The sequence below is a fragment of the Emys orbicularis genome, chromosome 2 (genome assembly GCF_028017835.1).
Source record: "Emys orbicularis isolate rEmyOrb1 chromosome 2, rEmyOrb1.hap1, whole genome shotgun sequence".
Taxonomy (NCBI): Eukaryota; Metazoa; Chordata; order Testudines; family Emydidae; genus Emys; species Emys orbicularis.
Window position 1 is genome coordinate 288604306 of NC_088684.1, and position 18264 is coordinate 288622569.

The 18264-nt window shown below is 43.3% G+C and overlaps 1 protein-coding gene across 1 annotated transcript in view; it reads left to right on the forward strand.

The window, feature by feature from the left end:
* The first annotated feature begins 14683 nt into the window (after positions 1 to 14683).
* GHRHR (growth hormone releasing hormone receptor) overlaps positions 14684 to 18264 on the forward strand; it is a 32452-nt gene continuing 28871 nt past the window's right edge. The window contains exon 1 of the mRNA XM_065398482.1: positions 14684 to 14740. Within this exon, the coding sequence (XP_065254554.1) occupies positions 14684 to 14740 (57 nt within the window). The remainder of the gene's footprint in view (positions 14741 to 18264) is intronic.

Genomic DNA, 18264 nt, shown 5'->3' on the forward strand with positions numbered 1-18264 from the left:
GGAAAAACACCACAAACAGGATTCATAACACAAACCATGAGCAAAACCCACCCCAGCAAATTGGGCTGTGTCCTTTCCCTTTGGTTCTTGAATCCAGCAACCCAAAAATCACCCAGAGTCCCCAAAGTCCAACACCCCCAAAGTCTCTTGGGTCCAGCAACCACCCAAAGTCCCCGAAGTCCAACAACCCCCAAAGTCTCTGTCCCTGGTCAGTGCAGCCCCAGAGTAAAGGAGGGGGGGGCACACAGGGTGTTAAGGTGCACCTTACGTGATCCGAGGCTGGCCAGCCGTCTGTTTCTCCGTGGGGGTTCCGCCGCAGCCTTCACCACGAGCCAGTCCACTTTCCTGCCATCCCACGAACTGCTCCGCTCCACTCCACTCCGCTCCGCTCACCGACCTGTGAGCCTTTCCCGCAAACAGCTCCGCTCGCCGTTCCTTGGGCCACTCCAACCGGCCCCGCAAGGCTCCACGCCGCTCCTCCAGTCGTCCCCACAAATTGCTCCACCAGCTGCTGAGCAATATAGCTTCAGGCTCCCCCACTAGTTAACACAGCACTCAGTGATCTCAGCTCTTAATAACTTTAGCTCTTTTGTGATTTCAGCTCTTAGCAATTTCAGCTCATAGTATAGTAGGGGAGCCCCAGTGCTGGTGCACCATTGGCCCAAAGTGAATTCAGCTCAGCAGCCTGTAACTAGACTCCTAATGGAATCAAAGTTAGCTCTGACATTCAACAGTGGAGACAGGAGGTGGTGCAATTGGTGTTGCAAACCCTCAGAGGGGGCCCATACCATCAGGTACAAATACCTGTCCCCGTCCTCTCTCAATTCACTGGGTTTTGTAACCCATGCCCCTTGTCAAGCAAGTGCTACTTAGGTAATGGTGAAGGACTCACTCAGTCCTTCTGTCATACAACAGTTCCACTGGCCTTGATTCACAGAATCAGGGTAACAAAACTTTATTCTTCCTGCCCCCATAACAGAGAAACTGGGGATCCCACACCAGCCAAAGTAACCGCTTTCAGTTGCTGTTGTTTCATGCCAGGCGAGTGGGTGTGCCTATGCAAACACGGTTAGCCCCTAGAGTTCTTTTCCACACTCGCCATAATTCACCACCAGATGTCAGGGTAGAGCTCATCCTGACTCTGCTTACATCAGTTTCAAGTGTAGACCATGCCTTAGTGTAGTCAGTAGAGAGAGTGGGGAAAAGACCTTTTCCTATGAACATTTTCAATGAGAACGGTTTTCCCCTATTGTGTCAAATTTTTTGAAAGGAAAAAAAAAAAACCAAGAAACTGAACTGACATTTTTTCAGTCTTCAGCAATATGAAAAAGTGAACATTTTCACTGTAAAACTGAATATTGTTGGTTTTGAACTAAAAATATTAATTAAAGACTCAATTTTCAGTTGTCAAAAAGAGAGAAAAAGTGTTTTGGTATTTTTTCTTTTACAAAACCCCAACTTTTTTGATATAAGCAGAGATTGTCTTCCAAAATTTCTGTTTAATAAAAAGGCCATTTTCTCGTGAATAAGTGTTTCCATGGAAATTTTTTGACCAGCTGTTATGGTCAGCAGTACATTCCATGACTGTTTACTCCAGACCATAACTTAGTGGTACCCTCTGCAATAACAGTAGGTGATCAGGCTTAGATTTACCAAAGTACCAATGGAAGTTAGGAGCCTAAATACCTTTGTGGATCTGGGCCTTGCATATTATCATAACCCAAGGGCAATGATATAAGCATTCTGAGGAGAGTTGAGTAGATAAATGATTCTTGAGTTCAGTGACCAATCTGAAAAATAAAATTTAAAAAGTTAGTTTTGAGTTGACCCAGAATGGAATTTTTTTGTTTTTTTCTCATTAAAATAAAAAATTGGAAAAAAAATGTTTGGGGTTTTACAAAAAGTTTTGTTCGACTTGAAATTCATAATTTTTTAAGTTTCTCTTTGGTTTTGGATTTTGCTTGTACACTTCTTTGTTTTTTATTTACATCTAGCTAAATTTCCAGATGAAACATCATTTCCAAAGGAAAGGTCAGGATGTTTAATTTAGAAAATGAAACATTTAGGCTCCTCCTCCCAAAAGCTATTTGCTGAATTTGCCATGAATTTGTGAACTCTTTCAGCCAGCTTCAAAACTGAATTTTTTCAGCAAATAAACTATTCATCCGAAAAATGTTGCCTCATTCTAATCCTGAGTGAGGTCTCTGGTCTTTCCAGAGAAAAATAGGCCGCTTAGCATTTAGAAAGAAATAACTAACATTTTGTAAAAGTGCAGGTCATTCTTTTCAGACTAGGTTCAGTTGCTAAAATGTCTTCCTAGAAAATAGAAATAACAACCTTTGGTGGTTATTAGGGGTTTGGTAATGAAATTCCTATCCGCCTGCTTAATTAAAAGCAAATGTTCTTTCTGTAGTGCTTTCCACATACAGTGCGATGAGGACAGTAACAATTTATTAAAATATAGTAGGGGAAATAATATCTAACTAATGGCCTATGTGGTGAGGATATGAAGATGACTAACAACTGGTTTTTATTAGGAACATCCTGCTGAAATAAGTGATTATACATATTATATGTGACTGTATTATTTATTGGGCTATTTTTTATTCAGCTTTAGCCAAATGCCACTGACCAATTTTCAGTACTGAGCTGAATACTACAATTAAGCATTCGATAGACCCATAGTTACCATCTTTACTCCAGTGCTTTGGTACCAACATTAGACCAACCCCCTAAGCTGAGAGAATTAAAAAAAAATCTATCTTGAGTTCATGAGAAAGTTCTTCTATTACCTGTTAATTTACTGTATTTATTCATATATTAATAACACACATAAAGAAGAAACGTTGATCCATGTAAGATAATCAGAGGAAGAAATAAGGATGGGAAAGAATAGCTTGATGTGAATAAGCAGACAGAGGTATCATTATCTGGAAAATAATATTTACTATCTTGTAATAGGTTGCTTTTCCTACCGTAGTGCCCCCCTGGCATCAAGTCATAGCATTGCAGGGAACTTTGCCTATCCTACCCCCTTCTGGCCACTGCCACGGCTCTGCGATGGGCTGTGTCTGTCCAAGTCTTCCGTGTCCTCACCCTCTGACCAGGTCACCTCGTAAGTTCAGCCCCCTTCCAGGGTAACAAAAGATCTGACTGTAAGTCCAAACAAACCTAAACTACTAATTCTTCTGCCCCTCACAGGCTCCACTGAAGTTCTCTGCTGCTTGGCCCCTTCTCGGAGCTCTTATGCTGCTTCCTCTCAGCAGGGTTTCTCCCATTGCTGCCCCTCCCTGGGTACTCAGGCAGCTTCCCTCAGGGATTTCCCTGCTCTTTGCAGACTCTATATCAGGGCTCCCCCACAGAACCTACTCTGCTCCCTGTGATGTTTCCAGCCTGAGTTCCCCACCTTTGCACCTCTATTCTGGGTCTCCTCCCCACTCTGTGTTCAGCGCTCATCTCTCTGATTCCCCACAGCTGGGGTCACTCTCCATCATAGTCAGTTGGGGGGTAGCTGTCTGGTCACAGGTAAGGCTGAGCCCATCTTGTCTTAAAGGGCCAGCCAGCCTGTGACATATGTCTAATAGACTTTTCATCTCCAAAATTATAGGAAAACCTTTATTATTCCCATTGTGTATGAGGAGGTTGAGGCACAGAGACAGTATATGAATTTGCTCAGTGCCAGTTAGAGTCAATGTCAGAGTTGTGTTAAGAAGTTGGGAGATCCTGGCTTCCAATCCTGTGCCTGGATCAATAAGCAAACACAGGAACGTGAAAGGTGCCATTATCATGGCCAAAACCCATGTCTCTCCTCCTTTCTTAAAATATTACAAGGCAGAGTCTCCAGGAGTAGAATTTTCCCTAGAGTAACACTCATTACAAATTTCAGAGTAGCAGCCGTGTTAGTCTGTATCCGCAAAAAGAACAGGAGTACTTGTGTTAGTCTCTAAGGTGCCACAAGTACTCCTGTTCTTTTTACTCATTACAAAATCCTTGTGCAATGTGAATCCCATTGTGGACCATACAGAATGAACAGGGGTTGATAGCAGAACAAGAGAGAAGGAACAAATAAGAACATGAAACTGGTATCTAAAGACTATTCTGGGATGAGCACACAAAGATCTGTTTCTTATTAATTCTGTCATCGTAATTTATGCTGATTAGTAACTTACTCTGTAAATAGCCCCATTAATTTCATAGGGTGGCCCTATGTTATGCTTGTATCTCCCTTCATTGTTTATTATTATTTACTCATAGCGCTAGGTGCTGTACAAACATAGAACAAAATGACAGTCCTTGCCCCAAAGAGGCTACAATCTAAGGCCTGGTCTACACTGGGGGGGGGGGGAGTCGATCTAAATTATGCAACTTCAGCTACGTGAATAACTGAATAGCTGAAGTCAACATATTTAGATCTACTCACGCAGTGTCTTCACTGCGGTGAGTCGACTGCTGCCGCTCCCCCCCGTCGACTCTGCCTGCGCCCCTCATAGGGTGACCAGACGTCCCGATAAAATCGGGACCGTCCCGATATTTAGGCGTTTGTCCCAATATTTCACAGTACTCCTTTTTTTTTTTTTTTTGCTCTGCCGTCGACCCCCCCCCCACACATGTATCCCGATATTTTCTTCCTCTCATCTGGTCACCCTAGCCTCTCGCGGCGGTGGAGTACAGGAGTTGACGGAAGAGCACTCGGGGGTCGATTTATCGCGTCTAGACTAGATGCGATAAATCAACCCCCGCTGGATCGGTCGCTGCCCGCCGATACGGCAGGTAGTATAGACATACCCTAAGTATAAGACAAGATGGATACATACAGACAGAGTACAAGGAAACAATGAGACAGTATTGGTCAGCATGGTAGGCAATGGTCTTGGTACACCAGAGGTCTAACCATTGTCGATTTTTCACCAAACGAGTCACAGTGTCTGTGTCTTCCACAAGGTTTGGGCACTAGGCTCCAGCTTCTCACAAATGGCTTCTAGGCTCATCATTCTCTTTCCTTGCTAGTTTTGCAGAGCACATCCTAATATCAGCCCCCCAAACTGGGTAACCCCGGCAGTCTGGAGCTGCAGATTGACACTGCCTGCTTGCTGGTTTACGCTGGAGGGCACACCCAGAAGCTTGATTGACCTGCCAGAGTGGCCCCAAGTGAGGCTCAGGAGCGGCACCCTGTGATCAGACAGAGAGAGAAGAGAGAGATGTAGGGGAAGGAGTGCTTGTTCTCAGCCACATGGAGAGGAAACCATTTTCTGACTCTCCAGATTAGAGAGCCTGAAGCTGACCTGGAGCCCCCGCTCTGCTCCAGAAAGCCTGAGAGCCCCCCCCCGCTGCACTGAAAGCCTGAGATCGGCCATGGCTTGATTTGCCTGGGATACCAGCCCATTGACTAGCCCACAGCACAGATAGCGACACCAGCCTATCCATCAAACCCCAGCCATGCTGCCCAACTGTGGGGACTTTGGGAAGGGCTGCGAGGCGGGGTGTTTTCTTGTTATATGGCTGTTGTGGGGTTTTCGTGTGGTGTTGTAGTGCAGGATGGGGATCCATTTAGTCACCGTCCCTAAGTCTGTCCCCTGTTCCCCTCCCCTTCCATCGTTATCCATGTGTCCTGTTCCAGAAAGTAAATGGTTGCTATCTTATATGGTTTTGGTTTAATATATTAGTTAATTTATCCTAGAGGTCATAGCTATTACTTCACCTGGCCAATGAATGGAGGCACCAGTCATTACAAACCCAAGGCCCATTGGTCCCAAGGGCAGGGGGCGGGGGAGTCAAAGACTTCTGAGGAAGGAAGAAACGGGGACTTCACCATCTTTAGGGGGCTGGGACCCCCCTTCCTGAACCTCAAGCAGGAATGGAGTTTCTCTTTCTCCCGCTCTGCCACAGGACCCAGACTGAGTACAGCCAGCAGATATGCGGCATGATCACATACTTAGTTCTATCAAAGGGCTGTATCTGGCAATTGCAAGGTGATTACAAGCAGTTGATTAAATCAGGATTGAAAAAGTAGACTTTCTGGGCCCTGCAATATTAAATCCCCTGTGATTTTCTGGTATATTGTGCAGCAGGGAAGTGTAATCTCAATTCTTTTATTAGAAACGATTTTTCTTGTTGTTTGGCCAATTAAAAAAAATAGGGACAGAAGATTTCCCTGGTTAAAAACTAACTCTCTGTTGTTTTTTTTACTGGTTCCAGGCCATGTGGTGTACTGAAAATGGTGTTAAAATTGTAAGCTATCACTTTCAATTGTCAGGGGGGTCTCCTGGTCCTACTTGCAGGCTGAGGGGCTCTGTAAGGCAACATGAATATCTGTGCCTTCAGTCTGCAGAGAACCAGCCTAGAGTACGGTGGGTTGAGTTGTGGCTCTGTGTTTTAGGGGGAAGCCTGCTTTGTCTCTCTGTTTTGGGGTGTTATCATTCTGAGTTCAAAGAAACAAAGTAGTGTTATGCTGCAACCTTCCAGAAAGAGTCTTTTATGTTTTTATCTAACTTCTCTGTGCGGGTGCCACGGACATCATCGATGACAACTAGCTTCTGGAACAGAGCAATCATACTATTGGCCTACTGGGTACTCCAGGTATAATCAAGAGAGATCAATTGATGATTGCAAAGACTAGTTGAAGGATTCCATAGAGCACAGTAGAATTTCCAATAGGATCCATATGAGACTTGGTGTTTTTGAGAGCATTTTTATTCATTTTTTTTTCTAGTTCACTTGAAAATTGTTTAGATGAAAATCTTTCTGGCTGATGTTAGTTCTCATAGCACATTGGACCATTGTTCAATCCAGTGATCATAACGGATGCTTCAGAGGATGGCAGTCGCTTTTCCCTTTCTCCACCTCTATAATGAACCTATTAGAGATGATCAAGGAATTATTTTTTTTCTGCACCATTTAATATTTCAACAAAAAGGAAAAAAATCAGTTTTATCAATTTTTTTCGTCAATGTTTTTCTAGCAGTTGTAAAAAAAACCAACCCTGTGAAAGCTGATTTTTTGTTTGGTATTGTTTTCAGCATCTGGAAACCAAAACTGTTTTCAGGAGCTGAAACCCAAAATGTTCAATTTAAAACAAAAACATTTCGGTTTTCTGTTCTGGAAACAGTTTTTTTGCTTTTGACGAGAACCTGACATTTTTCAGTGAAAAGATTTTTTTACCCCACAAAAATTGCCATTAGCTCGAAACGCCATTTTCCATTAAAAAAACATATTTGCTGGAAAATTTTTGACCTATACCTATGTAAAATGTGTGATGTTATACTTAGCGTGGGGAGTGTGCCTATGCTGATATGCTCATGAGAGACTCTGTAAGATACCCTTCAGTAGGAAAAGCTTCTCATTACCCCATTAATATGAAAATTAACAACCCTGTCATTGAATTCCAGCTTGGGCTATTTATAATATGTACGGAAGGGGAACATTTTTACATATATATAAGCAAATCAAGTCAAATGTTATTGATGTAGCCTTTGGCCATGTTAAACATGAATGAAATAAATGCACACTATACACCCAGTTAAACATACACAAGCTACCATTTAGAAAGCTAACTAGCCTATTAGAATTATTCATATATACAACACACACCAGTTCATGCAGTCCTGTTTCTGCATGCACATCGTTCCTTTACGATTTCTTTGAAGGAAAGTACTGAGACATCAGTGTGCTTTCTGAAAACTTCACCTGGAAGTCCCATCAGCCTTTGCAACATCCGGCCTTCTCTATATTAGAAAACCTGCCCCAAACAGAATTGTTCTTGGTACATTGGTACAAACTCCCAATATAAATGCACTTACACAGATTTAGTTTAATAGGTTTAAACATGACTGGAGGCTTTTCACTGAGTGTTTCCTTGAAGCAATTCTCATTGCTGCTCATTAAAATCCATCTGCCCATTTCATATACAATGTAATTAAAATCATTTCCAACAATTACACTGTCTGTATGTTGCTAGGCAAAAATATCTACCAGAATACAATTTGACTGTGCTGTGCTTTTCAGTCAGCAAGTGTTAGTCAAAATGGCCAAACTGTTAGTACAATTCTGTAATTGCCATTCTGTTATCATAGCGACATAAATATCACAATGTATAACTTTTCTGTATTGATGTAAATTCATATTTTAAACACTCCCGCTTTTCTTATAAACTGGACATTTGATTAGCTCTTGTAGTCCAAAAAAGTTAGGCGCGACCCTCAAACTTCCTCCCAGACCCTCACTCCAAAACTGTATCTTTTAAATCAGTGGCTCTCAACCTTTCCAGACTAATGTACCCCGTGCAGGAGTCTGATTTGTCTTGAGTACCTCAAGTTTCATCTCACTTAAAAACTACTTGCTGGCAAAATCAGACATAAAAAAACAGAAGTGTCAGAGCACACTACTATTGAAAAAATTGCTTACTGTCTCATTTTTGCCATATAATTATAAAATAAATCAATTGGGATGTAAATATTGTACTTACATTTCAGTGTATAGTATATAGAACAATATAAACAAGTCATTGTCTGTATGAAATTTTAGTTTGTACTGACTTGGCTAGTGCTTTTTATGTAGCCTGTTGTAAAATTAGGCAAATCTCTAGATGAGTTGATGTACCCCCTGGAAGACCTCTGAGTACCCCCAGGGGTATGTGTATCCCTGGTTGAGAACCACTGTTTCAAATAACTGTTCTGCTGGTGGAAGGCTCTGGGTTAGCAGCTCTGAGGCTGAGATCTTCAATTGATCCCCCAACATGAATATCCTTGGTAATACAAGCTTCTCTGTGCTGTCCTGCTCATGGTTCTCAACCCTGATCTAGATGGACCATGCAAGAAGTCACTCCAGATTACATTCCCACTCAACTCTTGGTCTCTCTGATCAGACTATCAAGTACCAAGAGATAGTGCTAGTACCTGATCTGGGTGTGGTACAGGTCCCCTTCTGAGCCCAATCCACAGAGGATATGAGTCTGTTATAGCGCCAGGTAGACAGCGTTAGCTCAGGCTATCGCCGTTCATGCTTTTAGTGATGGAGGTTCTCAATTCAATCCTGGGGCATCAGCCAGGATGGGGAGTGGGGATCACGGTTATTTCGATGATGAAACGTCAAGGGTAGAAACACCTGTTTTAGGCCATAGGAAAATTAGGATTCTGCCAGCTTTCCAGTGTTATGAGACAATTAATTATTATTATTATTTCTATATAGATAATGCCCAAAGACTACAAACAGGATGCTCAATTTCATCAATTTTAAGGCTAGAAGGGACCATTAGATCATCTAGTCTGACCTCCTTTATAACACAGGCAGAGAACTCAAGAAATGCCACCAGTGCCTGACACCCCTGCAAAGACAAGGAATTGATTAGCTGAGATATGCCCAGATGATGCTAACAGGTGATTCACAGCCCCTGCTGCAGGGGAAGGCAAAACACAAAACAAAACAAACAAACAAAAACAACCCCAAGTTCCCTGATGATCTAATTTTGGGGGAAATCCCTTCCCATCCCCAAATCTGCTGATCAGTTTCACCCTGACTATGTGAGCAAGACACACCAGACAAACATCTAAGAAAGAGAGTTTTCCTCACCACCTCAGGACACCACTCCACCCTGATCGGTGTCTCACGTCCACCTGTGGCCAAACTCGGATGCTCAGAGCAAAGGGGGAAAAAAAACCCACCCTAGAATGCAACCAATTGTGCATTGTGGAAAAAGTTTCTTCCTGACCCCTGCAACTGACGGCTGAAGCACTGCTCAGTGGTTTGAGCATTGGCCTGCTAAACCCAAGGTTATAAGTTCAATCCTTGAGGGGGCCATTTAGGGAACTGGGGTAAAAATCTGTCTGGGGATTGGACTTGCTTTAAGCAGGGGGTTAGACTAGATGACCTTCTAACCCTGATATTCTATGATTACAGTCATTGTTTTAATGCAGATTGGGGCCCCATTGTGCTAGTCAGTGTACAGTCTCATAGAAAGACACGGCCTTTGCCCCAAACAGCTTATACCCTAAGTGTCAGACGGCGTCCTGCCCTGCACATGGCGGCAGGGGGGCACAAGTGCCCGATGCGCCCTTGTGCCAATGCACTGTACCACTGCTTCAGCACACAGGCAGTAGCAGGATCCACAGAGCCATTATGTCCCCCCTTGTGCATCTGGGCAGGAAGGGATGGAAGGGCGTGGAGAGAACATTGAGCAAAGGTCTCCTCCATGCCCAGCAGCATGGCTGTTCAGCCTGTTGAGGAGTGCATGCTGCATCAGGGACAGGCCCAGCACTGTTTACTCCCTTCCCTGGAGCAGCAGAGGAACCAGGAAGCAGACCATGATTCGCCAGGTCGGAGTCGGCTTCCTAGGCTGCTCCCGGCACAATGCAACTATGCACTAGTCCTTAGGGCTAGTCTGGCTAGCCATAAGGTGCAGGGTGAGAAATAGTGCAGGCGTGGCGAGAGGAGAGGGAGCAGCGGTAGCACAGGGAGAGATGGTGGAGAGGTGATGGTACAGTGGAAGGTGGTACAGGGAGAGGACCTGGCAGCACTTCCCCCAAGCGACTGACGACAGTCCTGCCCGAGTGTACTCCTGGATGTTGGAACCTTGCTAAGCAATGGCAATGACCCATGGGCAGGGAGGAGGGCATTTATCTGGACATTCACACTAGCTGGTGGGGAGACTGAGGCAAAGGACTACAGCCAGAGTTACTGGGGTATTCGTATTGTTGATTTCTTGTTGCTGTATTTTCCTAAATGAATGCTGTGTTTCCTTCCTTTCCCCATCCCCAGTAAAGTTTCCAGTTTTATCCAGATTCAGGGCTTGCGAGCAGGGAAGTATTGTTCTTAGGGCAGGGAGGGCATTTAGGTTTTTCTCACATTTCTGGGGGGGGGGGTGCCTAGAGCCAGTGGGCTTTGTAAACTTAGAAAGGAACCCCTCAATATTAGAACCCGTCCCTTTTTGTTGGCAGAAGGGACCACACAGAAATGGCTCTAGGAGAAGCAGGCAAGGCTGGTGGAGTGGAGGAGGCCGGGAATGGTGGTAACAGACAAGAGCAAACAGGTAGGAGAGACAAAACTGTGAAGGGCCCTGACAGGAGTTCATTTTCACCTCTGGCACATAATGAGATCTTTACCATCACAATCTTTATAGCCAGCTTGCTTTGTCCGATGGCAGGCCTGACCTCACTTTAGCAGCCAATATCTCACAAACTGATAGCGTGAGTGGCTAGGGCTTGCTGAAGCAGCTCTCCCAAAAAGCTGCAACTGAAATCTTTACAGAACTGAAGTGGCCGACCTCCACCTTCGGAGAAAGTCTGAGGAATATGCAGATTTCTTCCACTAGAAATCTGCTCTTTCCTTCTTCATCTCTGCCATCTTCTAAGCAATCTGCCAGGTCTAGATACAACTTGGCAAACCGAATGCATGTGCAAAAGCAATAGTAAGCTGTTGATCACTGGTTGTGTAACAACAATTGGAAAGAAAATGTACTAGTTACTGATTTGGCACAGTGGGCAGCCTGCTCAGGGGAGGGTCAGGAAAGGGAGAGCCAGGATAGGGTAATTCAAAACCAAGGTGCAGTAGCAGAGCTATGGGGTGAAGTGGTAAGCTGTTCATGCCTGGGGTATTTTGATTCTTCTACTGTTCATCTTAGATAAAACCAATAAGCTCAGAGGCACGCACAGTGGGAGGAACGGGGGGGGTTTCTTTGAGAACTGCAAAATAATATTTTAGACAAAAACTTATCAGGCTGGCTCTGATTTTATTTGAACCAGTCCACCTCTCCTTAATTACAAACAGCTGAAACGTCACATAAAACGTTGACAATAGACTAGACTTCATTTGAAGAAAATGTCCATGCTGCAGAGAATCACAAAAAAGGCCAGTTAAGCTAAACAGGGGAAGATGGACCAGGACTTTCAAAAGTGACTAATGACCACGGACGCTTCAGTTTTGGGGTTTCCAACCTGAGACACCTTCAAGGGGGCTGATCTTCAGCAAGTGCTCAGCTCCCATCCTCTGGAAATCAGGGCCCTTTAAGGTATGTCAAGGCGGGCACTCAAATATTGGGGCAACCAAAATCACCAGCCACTTTTGAAAACCTTGACCAATTTTTGGTTAGGTATGCATTAAATACACAGACAGATCATAGAATATCAGGAGGTTACCTAGTCCAAACCCCTACTCAAAGCAAGACCAATCCCCAGACAGAGTTTTGCCCCCTATCCCTAAATGACCCCCTCAAGGATTGAACTCACAACCCTGGGTTTAGGGGGCCAATACGCAAACCACTATGCTATCCTTCCCCTCATACCACCTAGATGCATATATACTCACAGTGGGTATATGAATATATGCATCTAGGTGGTATGAGGGGAAGGATAGCAGGGTGATCAATGAAATGGTACAGCGGGCCCTGGATTGAATCGACATGGCTATGACCCCTGGACCAAATGAGGTACATCCTAAGGTACTATGTGAATTAACCCCGATAAGTACTGGCATATTGTAGACCTCCCAAATGGATGCTTGGCAAAATGCACTTAATTAATATTGTATCTCTCTGTAGAGAGAGGCTGAAATCACATATATGATGGTGCACTGTGACATAAAGGATTTATTTGGCATGAGATTGGGATGACTGCACGGGTCATGAGTGGTATTTACAGGAATTACAAGGACTATAAGGAAGCAATGTAAAATATCAGAAAGCTGGTAAATCTCCCTGTTCTAATTCACTATTGGAAATGCTCTGATTAGTGCAAATACTGCGTTTATTTAGTTCCACATGTTTATTTAGTTATTTGAGGTAATCAGCAAATGTTAATGGCTGCTTATAGGTTAGCTGTGTATTTTACAGCAGCAGTGTGGCCTAGTGGCTTGAGTGCTGGACTGAGACTTAGGAGACCCAATTTCTATTCCTGGTTCTGCCATTGGCCTGCTGGGTGACTTTGGGCAAGTTGTATCACTGCCCTGTGCCTCAGTTTCCCCATCTGTAAAATGAAGATAATATTTACTTCCTTTGTAAAGTACTGTGAGGTCTATGCCTGAAAAGAGCTATATATATAGGCAGCAGAAATAGCAATACCTGTACTTCAGGTTCCCTGACACTTTCCATTATAAGACCTTGTTTTTAGTTTCATTCAACTTTGCCAAACTTTAATCATTTGGGCTGAAATTTTCTATGCTCTCCATCTGCCTCAGACTGAGTAGTTTTGGAAAATCCCATCTAAAACGGTTCAGTAATTTCTGATAATAAGATTAGAAAAAATATGTTGTTTTGCCTATGTTAAAAAATGTACAAATATTTTGTTGAGATGCTCTAGTGCCTGCATGGTTTGGTGCAGGGACTTAAAATTTGGCCGGAAGATTGATTTGCTTTCAGGGATGTGCCTTTGTTGTCTCCACGAAATTTACACAAATTACACCAAGATATAAGCCACCGGAAAAAAAAAAAATCTCAGTTCACACATGCTGGCTAGAGAGTTAGAGTTTGGCAGCTAAATTCTCCAAAGATTCCATCTGGACTGAGCATGCTCCATCCCCTCAGAGTTCCTACATGCCAACTGGAATGTATATGCAGGGCCGCCCGGGGGAGGGGGGGGGCAAATGGGGCAATTTGCCCCAGGCCCCGGGCCCCGCAGGGGCCCCCACGAGAGTTTTCAGGAGCCCTTCTGTGCTGCTGGTTGCTGTTGTAGCATCAGGCACCAGATCTGAGGACAGGAAGACTAGCTGTCCTGTGCTTTCAGTGCTCCCCATCTAGGAAGCTGGAGGGGAAGAGGAGCGACAGATGGGAGCAGGGAAGGGGGAAGATATTCAGGGCAGGGGGAGAGGGACTGGTGAGTGGGAGGGACAGTGGCAGGAGCTGGGGGAGCAGGGAAAGCACAGGACGAGCAGGGAGGGGGCAGGGGTTGTAAAGGGAGAAGGGAACAGGCAGAAGCTGTGGGGACAATAGCACAGGCCAAGTTAATTCAGGCATTTCCTATCTTGTGAGTGCTTGACTTTGCAACCTTAATGTTCTTTTCATATAGATTGTTGGGATGTAATATATAAATACACTGACATGCAAGTTTTCATGTATACACACACCCCTGGGACTGAAGTTGGCCTTTAGATGCATGCACAATGTGCATTCAAACACCAGGAGTTGTGTATATGTGCAGAATTTGGCCACACATTTAAAAAATGTAATATTATGTGTTTATCTACACACACACACACACACACACACACACACACACACACACACACACACACACACACACACACTGTTTGAAACAGGAATAAGATGCACATTTGTTAGAATGAATGAATATTAACCATCACCGTGTTTAAAGGGTTTGTCTCATACATATTTTGTTGCGTTAAATGCAACATGGTCAATGGTAATAGATCTATTAATGCCTACTAAAATCCTATTGTATTACAGAGGCAGAAAGAGGGGTCTCTCTCCAGAAGGGAGTGCTCACACAGTCTATCCTTTGCAATCTCTGAACATACTGCAAGGTCAAAAAAGGTAGAAAGCATGTCATTCACAGCCTCGTCAATCACAGCCGAGAGAGTTGTTAATATTTAGTTTCCTCCTCATTTTACTGTTACGTCACTCCTGGGCAAAAAGATAAATGCTTCAGATCAGCAACTGATAGGAGAGGAGGAAGAGGAAAGGAAGGTAAAAGGTGCTCACGGAGGCTGAGGAAGTGGAGTATGACACCACTTGCTTCGGAACATGAACCCCCGTGCTTTGTACCGTTGTGCCTTTTACTCCCTGAGTCTTGCAGCTTTTGTAAGTAACTGTGTTAAACAGGTTTTCCATCATTGTTTTCCCTAAGCAGTCAGTTTAACATTGGAACAGATGGTCAGATACGGCTCATTTCATTGCATGAGCATCTTTTTCTTTTTTGGACTTCGCTTCATATTAAACTGTGGAGGATGCTATGAAAGGTGCAAACTGTAGCAGAAGGAACACACGCATAAGCTGTAGGAGATGTGTGCCCTTGCATTTCACTGCTTCGTTACTGCACGTTCATTATTACTGCACTTCCATGAAAGAGAAACAGCATCGTTAACAGCGCATGTTACTTTATACAGAAGTGCTAAAAGAGAGGATGACAAATGCAAAGGGGAAGGGAATCAAGAAGATACTGTAAAGGCTCTGAATTTAGATATTGTTGCTTAGCCTTTGGCATATACAACATTAGTAGAAGTTGACATTTCACTTGCTTCTTTGGTAACATTTAAGATAACTTAGAATGTGAACTGTGTAGACAATAACAAATTAATTGAATCAACTGTGGCTGCATCTGCATATGCCAGCGTTCGATTTGGCTCCATAAGTTCATCTATGTAAAAAGAAACTACCTATCATGCTGACGTTTTGCTTCAGCCAATTGCTTATGAGCGAGGTTGCCTGATTGTACCTGAGAAGCTCTGTGCGACTGTTTACTTAAATTATGTTGTAGATGAATTCATTTTATGGTTGAATCCTTTCGTTTCTTTCGAGCAGTGTTTCTCAGTCTTTTAAGGTTGGTAACCCCTTATTTCAAGTCCAAAAAAATTGCGACTTTCTCACGTTTCCGATACAAGTAAGAATTAAAAATTTATCAGTTATAACATTCAACCTATATAGTGTGTGTGTGTGTGTGTGTGTGTGTGTGTTATGAGAGGTTGAAAGAGAAAAGTTGATCTTGAGGGGCAAATTTGTGCAAGGAATGAGGAGTGAGATTTTTGTTGCTTTAGACTGTAGTAAAATTTTCAATGCCTTTCATGACCCTGGGATGGGGGTTGCAACCCACGCTTTGAGAAACACAGTATTTACAGTATTGTTTTGTGTGGACTGCACAGGATCTTCTTTTTGTGTGTGGAAAGAGAAACAACACCGTGATGTGGAATAATTGGGACCATATACTTTATCTGTCTGCACCTGTTGTTCTCTCTGCTTGTACCGTGTAACAAACTCTACTCTGCAGTGGCACTCTATGTGGAGTGAAGAACCATTCCTCATGAACAGGGTGTCTGAATCTAGTCCTTAGTGGTTAATCGTACTCAGCGTTAAAGGACATCAGAAAGATCTGGGTGTTACAGTGCTTTCTTCTGAGCTAGATTCTGCCACGGTTACTCACGTTGAGTAGCACCGTACTTCACAAAGGGTACGTCCAGACGACCCGCCGGATCGGCAGGTAGCGATCGATTTATCAGGGATCGATATAGCGCGTCTCGTTAAGACGCGATATATCGATCCCCGAACGCGCTCCCCGTCGACTCCGGAACTCCACCGGAGCGAGCGGCGGTAGCAGAGTCGACGGGGGAGCCGTGGCCGTTGATCCCGCGCCGTGAGGACCCAAGGTAAATCGATCTAAGATACTTCGACTTCAGCTATGCTATTCACGTATCTTAGATCGATCCCCCCTAGCGTAGACCAGCCCAAAGAGTCACAAAGGGCCAACTCACAGAATAAGATGCTACTCAATGTGTGTAAGGATGGCAGAATCAGGCTCTTACAGAACATTAGGGTATCCTTATTATTATAACTGACATTAGCTAAGAAAACACTGTTTTAACTTAGCTGGAAAAACAACCATCCATTCTCAGCCATCAGTATACCTGTATGGTTTGGGGTAACTTTTCAGCATGGTTTTAAATACTTACAATATTTAAAATGTCTCTACATTTTGTAAACGTAAGATGTTTTTATGCTTTGTATTTGTTGCTTGTATGCTATTTGTTGTAGTACGGTGTAAGAAAGAATGCAGAGACTGTGCAATGCTGAAATCCATGAAAGAAAACAATGAGAGATCACAAGAAAAACAACATTCAAATAAATGGAGCGCAAGATACAATAAAACTGCATAAAATAATCCGAATAAGACACATTCTAATCCCAGAGTGTGAAGTGTTTGGTTGCTCTCCTGGGCCAGATCCTGCGTTCATTACTCACCTGAGCATTGATTTCAAATGACCAGAGGGTTGCAAGAGCAGCCTGATTTTCAGAGGGGCTGTGGAGCCCACACTTCCAGTTGACTTGGTTACTCAACAGCTCAAGAAACAAGCTCTAAGTTTAGAATATATCTCAATTTACTTTTTTATTTCAGACAGTTTAATTTTACAACATCAACAAGACTAATGGTTTATTTACTTCTTCTTGCCGGAAAATAATCAGAAATATTAATCACAATCTCTATACAACTATTTTCCATGTCTGATTGTTTTGTTTCATTCTTACTGTTTTGTGCCCTGGAGGGAAAATATGATTGATCTCATAGAAAAGAATATTGGAAAATCTTTTCTCCTCTCCATTGTAAGTGGGGCTTCCAGTTTCCTTAAATACACCAATATAAAAAGAGAAGCAATTTTAGACCTGATCACTATGTACCTGCCACGGCTGTGTTTATTTTCTATCCCCACTCCTGCCATATTTGCTCTCTTTCCGACTAATCAATAAATCCTTCTTTTTCCTCTGGGATAGATTCTGATACCCTTCTTCAGGTTCAGTAGTGCTATTCCTCATGAGCAGAACCGTTGATTTCAGTGGACCCAACCATGGGGTAATGTCCTGCCCACTATGTGAAAATGGCATCAGAATTTGGTCCTTTGATGCTAAGAGCTCCCTGCTCCTGCGTGCATTCCTCAAATGTACCAGCAATATTGGCTCTCATCCCCAGCACCCCAAAGCAGCTCTGCCTAAACTTCATGAGATTCCCTGCTCAGAAGCTGAAGTCTTGACTTTGTACAATCATACAATCAGTATGTGCTTTCCAACATGGGAGAGAAGGCTCAGTCTGGGACAGGTTCTGGTTAAATCAATATTCATTTGTAACAAGGAGAAATAGTTCTTTTACTTTTTAATTGGAAAATGATCTGGCATGACCAGGATATTTTTATTCTCTGTGGATTCCAAACTGTCTTTATTCTTTGACGGTGATTAACCAGTGGCCTTTGTTGTATTTGACATGAGTGAAACACCATTAGCGCGCCAATGTCACAGTGAAGGCATCGCGTAGATATATTTAATAACCATTTTAATATGCTAAAGTCCTTGGCCAACATTTTCATAAGTACCTAGTGATTTTGGATGGCCAATTTGAAATACTTTAATGGGTCATTTTACAGGTAACAGCTGTGCAGCGGGTTCTGAAAATCAGGCCCCATTATGATGGCTCAAGTTGGGCCCACAGAAATGGAGTCCCCAGAATCACTAAGTCACTTTAAAATCATTAGGCCAGGAAGCTGTAATCAGAACTGGTTTGGATGCCATATTTTCTGACCCAACTCTAAAACCTGAGCAGCTGGGGCAACTTCAAGATTTCTAGC